The 5,180-nt window shown below is 52.0% G+C and overlaps 1 protein-coding gene across 1 annotated transcript; it reads left to right on the top strand.

The window, feature by feature from the left end:
- Positions 1-301: 301 nt before the first annotated feature.
- On the top strand, positions 302-3,971 carry LOC119335855 (probable lysophospholipase BODYGUARD 3). The gene is made up of 4 exons (XM_037607916.1): positions 302-994; positions 1,129-1,463; positions 1,554-1,753; positions 3,182-3,971. The coding sequence occupies exons 1-4, from the start codon at positions 454-456 to the stop codon at positions 3,501-3,503; spliced, it is 1,398 nt and encodes a 465-aa protein (XP_037463813.1). The 5' UTR covers positions 302-453; the 3' UTR covers positions 3,504-3,971.
- Positions 3,972-5,180: the final 1,209 nt, after the last annotated feature.

Below are 5,180 nucleotides of genomic sequence, written 5' to 3' on the forward strand. Positions count from 1 at the left end.
TCTCACCATCAACTATTCTCACAACGACCAGTGCTGCTGTACATACGGAGTTTTCCCTACGGATACTGTACATATGTGGAGTAGTAGTATCCCGGTATGGTCCATGGCTTGAAAAAGTGCGGATGTCCTGCAAAATTTCTTGGGCTGCCCGGTCGAATTTGAAAGCCCAGCCTGCGCGGTACCAGTTGGCTGGCAGGTGTCAGTGGTGTTAGCCCTGATGCGTTCACCAACCACCAACGCCTGCGCTTTAATGCGCACATCAATTCACTCGTCACTCTCCCTCACGCGCCTCGCAGTCGCAGCTCAGCTGCCTCCCCCACTGCTCGCTTACTGCTCCTACAAGAAAGCTTTTACCACCACCACCACCGCCACCCTTTGCTCAATTGCCCATTGCTCTCTCCTAGCTGCTACTAGCTCCTAGCTCCATCTTGGCGCCGGCAAAGACATACTCAGATGGCGGCGGCGCGGTCGGCATTGGCGTCTGCCGGCCGTGCGGCGAACGAGGCCGTCAGCTTCGTGGTGTTCATGCTGCTGGACGCGCTGGAGGTGCTGCTCTGCCTCGTCTACAAGGTCGCCGACTACGTGGCCGAGGGCGCGTGGCGGCCGTGCTACTGCTCGTCGTCGGCCGTGGCCGCGCCGGGGAAGATCGTCGTGGCGGAGCGTGGCGGGTCCAAGGTGGTCAGCATGCTGTCCTCCACCAAGCTGCTCCTGGAGGACATCTCCGACACGCTGTACACGCGGCCGTCCCTGCTCGCCAGCGCCGCCGGGTCGTCGCCGCCGTCCTTCTCCCGGCGCCGGGAGAACGCGAGGACGTCGGCGTCGGCCACCACGCTCACCGTGCACTCCGCCATCGTGCAGATCCTGCGGGGCAAGGCCGGCGCAGGCGACGACGAGCACAAGCCGTACCCCTCGCCGCGTTGGTCCGACTGCCACTGCGCCAACTGCAACCCTGCCGACGCCGACCGCCTCTTCGTCCACGTCGAGGGCCCCCACGGTACGTGCCACCCATACATGCATCGATCGATCATATCCCAAGCTCCATTAATACGGCGGCAAGATTTGCTTCCCTCGCCGTCACCCACGCCGCTAATGCTCACGCGCGTATGGTGTCTGTCATGTCCATTAAAGACGGCGGCGCCACGGAGGAGGACGTGCTGTTCATCCACGGGTTCATATCGTCGTCCGGGTTCTGGACGGAGACGGTGCTGCCGCACGTGAGCCGGGAGGCGCGTGCTCGGCGGCGGCTGTTTGCGGTGGACCTCCTCGGGTTCGGGCGCAGCCCCAAGCCGGCGGACTCGCTGTACACGCTCCGGGAGCACGTGGAGATGATCGAGCGCTCCGTCATCGAGCGGTACAAGGTCGGGCCGTTCCACATCGTCGCGCACTCGCTCGGCTCCATCCTGGCGCTCGCGCTCGCCGTCAAGTACCCCGCCGCCGTCAAGTCCATCACCCTCGTCGCGCCGGTACGCAACGTCTCTCTCAGCGCGCTCCCCGGCCGTCGCGTACGTGACGTTTCTGCATGCGCCGCTCTAACCTCTTGGCTTGGCTTGCAGCCGTACTTCCCGGTGCCCAAGGGGGAGATGGGGACGCAGTACGTCCTGCGGGCGGTGGCGCCCCGGCGGGTGTGGCCGGCGATAGCGTTCGGCGCGTCCGTGGCGTGCTGGTACGAGCACCTCGGCCGCACCGTCAGCATCGTGCTCTGCAAGCACCACCGCCTCTGGGAGCTCGCCTTCCGCGTCTTCACCTTGTACAGGTACCGTAAAAAAACATTTCTTCCGGATCCGGGCGGTGAGAATTAGCTCAACGACATTGTTTCTTCTTCTTCCTCCCATTGGGTGGTTGCGTTGACCAATGGAATTTAAGCAAGCTCGTCGAGGAATCCGCCATCAATGGGAGCTATAGCTCCCGATCGAGGCGATGCAGAGGTGCGAGTGGGAGCATTTACGGGTGCCGGTCGGGTCCGCCGGCTGCATCGTCGCTGCATCCTGATGTGACTGGCCGATGGGCGATGAGATGAGTTAATAGGGGACATATGAACTGAGCTTGACCCAGGTCAAATGTTAGTGGTTGCACTTGCTGTGACGACATGCGAGACCATCTACTGTTTGAACGCTGACTGCGCATAGATGGACCACCTGCAGACCTGAACGATTGCCCAATTTTTTAGTCATTGCCAAAAAATAATTTGCTCTTGATTGGATTGTAATATTTAGGCCTGCCCAAATGCTTCAACCAACTCTAGTGACATTTCTTCCTGCCCAACAACATTGCGAAAACATGGGCAACCAAAACCTTAGCCCCCTTTTTTCTTTTTGCCTAGCCAAATTTTGATACGATTGGTTTGGGCTCAAACTAGACATACCTGTAGCGTCCTTGCCTTTGCTACAAAGTGGGCGGTGGGAGATGGTAGCAACAATGGAAAGCCGCGTGAGACAAGGAAGACGGCTTCTCATAGGTGGTTGTCTAGAGGAGGTGGTGTATCGGTAATACTAACAAATTGAGCACTTTCTCCATATGGGAATATCAGGCATGGGATTTTCGGTTGTCAATTTAATGAGCAAAACATGTGTAATACTATGCCACAAAAAGATACATAGACATGTTTCGCTAATTAGATTGAAGACCGAAAATTACGTGTTCAAATTATATTCCCGTCTGGAGGGAGTATGCTCAATCTCGTCGGAGATCTGTGCGCCGCCATTACCGTGTAGTGCAATAAGGGGTTGGGGCGGGAGGGGTGACTAGCGAGTATGGATTGAAGTCAGTGGATAGATAGCTAAAAAGTTACATATTTCTCTCATGGCTAAATATTTATGAGTTTTGCAACCGAGATTTATTTTGAAAATCTCATTTGAGGAGACCAAAACATGAAAGAGATCTTAATTTATGTGTTGTTGTTGATTGTGTGCTTCCTAGTTATACAGAGACCGGGTGTATATTCATTATGTTTTGTTTTCACTTCATGCTACATTTTAAGATAATAAAAGAGTCATTTATCGGGAAAATGAAAGAAATGAAAAACAAGAAAGAAAGAGTTATATACCTGATAAGCACGACCCGATCTGATCTAGCGACTATTTTCAGCCTGCTCATGTCTCAATTTTCTCGTCTCGAAATATTAACAGAGATATGTGCACGTTCTGGCAAACAACCATCATCACGCTTCAACTTTGTGCTGCAGGGTGAGGACATACCTGATGGACGGCTTCTTTTGCCACACCCACATCGCCTCGTGGCACACCCTCCACAACATCATCTGCGGCAGCGCCGGCAAGATCGACAAGTGCCTCGAGACCGTCCGGGACCAGCTCACCTGCGGCGTCACCATCTACCACGGCGACGACGACGAGCTGCTCCCCGTGGGCTGCAGCTACGCGGTGCAGTCCAAGATCCCGCGCGCCAACGTCAAGGTGATCGACGGCAAGGACCATGTCACCATCGTCGTCCAGCGCCAGAGGGAGCTCGCCAGGGAGCTGGAGGAGATCTGGGACACCAAACGGTGAGCCTGAGGCCATGGATCGGTGCCATGCATAGGGTAAAGAATGGGAGCGGGGTTTTGGGGTGGCACCTCGGGTTTAGCGGAATATATATTTGTCTTCGAAGAAGAACAAGGGCTGCAAGTCTGCTGCGAGCAACCACATTTCTGGATGCGGCAGGAGGCACAAGTGCCAGGGAAGGTCCCGAGAGTAAAATGTGAAGAAGGTTACCTCGATTAGTTTTTCTTTTCCTTCCCAAGCTTTCATATTGAAAGGCTGGGAACAATTATTGGCTGCTCCTGTGTATAATTGTGATAAGTGCATGATGAATCTCATTTCGGTTGTAGTAACCCAGTGGACACAGTTACACAGCTGTCCACACACGTCGTCACGGGCTCGCGGCATAAAACCATAACCAGTGCACGTCCATATATGGTCAAAGAGTTGTATGGGCCCACACATGCATAAAACTATAAAGTGCCTGTCTTTTTTTAATACAGTACAATTGAAGTCGTTCACACGCAGAGTAGGTGGGTTGTTGCGTATGGGATAAAGAGGAGTTGAATGGTTGGATTTTACCTTAATGATCTCTGGTAGTTGGGTATGATTGCTAGAGTTTCAATCATAAGTGCATATGATCCAAGTACGAAAGGTATGTTAGCTTATGCCTCTCCCACATATAAAATTGCAATATTGATTACCGGTCTAGTTATCAATTGTCTAGGAACAAAATACTTCTCTTGTGTTATAAAAATCTTTCTACTAAACAACAAACTATTATTATCTCGCAAAGTACTCCTAGTTTTATTTTTGCAAAGTAGTTCTAGCTTCACACCTACAAAATAGTTTCATACTTGTTCTGGGTAAAGCAAATGTTAAATGTATCGGCGGTCGATAGAACTTGAAGGGAATATAAATTCTACATTTAGCTCCTCGTTGAGTTCGACGCTTTTATTTATCGAAAAAGCTACAATTGATCCCCTATATTTGTGGGTTATCAAGACCTTTTTCTGTCACTGTTGCAGGGACGCAATAGCGTGGGATGAATATTCTCGCACCGGTACACGTGGTGCTATACATACGATTTTTAACCCCTTTCCGCGACGGCATTTGGAACCGTCGCCAAGTGAGTGTGGGCGATAGGGGGTCCTCCCCACACGACCCAGAAACTGTCCGGGATATGGAGCCATGATCCAGAGGCCTTGCAAAGTGTAATCGTGTGCGATGCAGCACACTAAATTCTTTAGCACGTGTGGGATCGGTGATTAAACGTTTCTAATGACGCAGTGAAACCAAACGATGTGTCGTAATGAACCGTTTGGGAAATAGTATGTAAGGCACACAAGCCAACATATGAACTGTGTGCGATATGTGCCCCATCGCACACGAGTTTTCTGCGGAACCCGTCTGCCATGCAAGATTCCATCGCACACGTTTCCCAATAGTTATTGTGTGCGATAATGTTCTATCACAAACGGTTCAGGAGCCCCTTCGCACACATACAAGTGCTGCAGACCATTTGTGATTTGTTGTGTATCACCGACGGTTGCGCCAAGAGTGACATGTGCTTTTCGTTTGGGATCCCACACGTTTCCTGAAAAAATGACGACTAGGATTGTATTTTGCATTGGGCACGATTTACTCCGAGCTCTCGTGTGCGATACTGTGATATCACAAACAATTTTGGAGACCCTACACACATGT

Source organism: Triticum dicoccoides, chromosome 1B (assembly GCF_002162155.2).
Source record: "Triticum dicoccoides isolate Atlit2015 ecotype Zavitan chromosome 1B, WEW_v2.0, whole genome shotgun sequence".
NCBI classification, from domain to species: domain Eukaryota; kingdom Viridiplantae; phylum Streptophyta; class Magnoliopsida; order Poales; family Poaceae; genus Triticum; species Triticum dicoccoides.

Bases quoted from the DNA above. Each gene is read 5' to 3' on its own strand.
- LOC119335855 (XM_037607916.1), top strand. From the start codon at position 454: ATGGCGGCGGCGCGGTCGGCATTGGCGTCTGCCGGCCGTGCGGCGAAC. The intron at 995-1,128 runs GTACGTGCCACC...TGTCCATTAAAG, and splicing joins CCACGTCGAGGGCCCCCACG to ACGGCGGCGCCACGGAGGAG. The intron at 1,464-1,553 runs GTACGCAACGTC...CTTGGCTTGCAG, and splicing joins CCATCACCCTCGTCGCGCCG to CCGTACTTCCCGGTGCCCAA.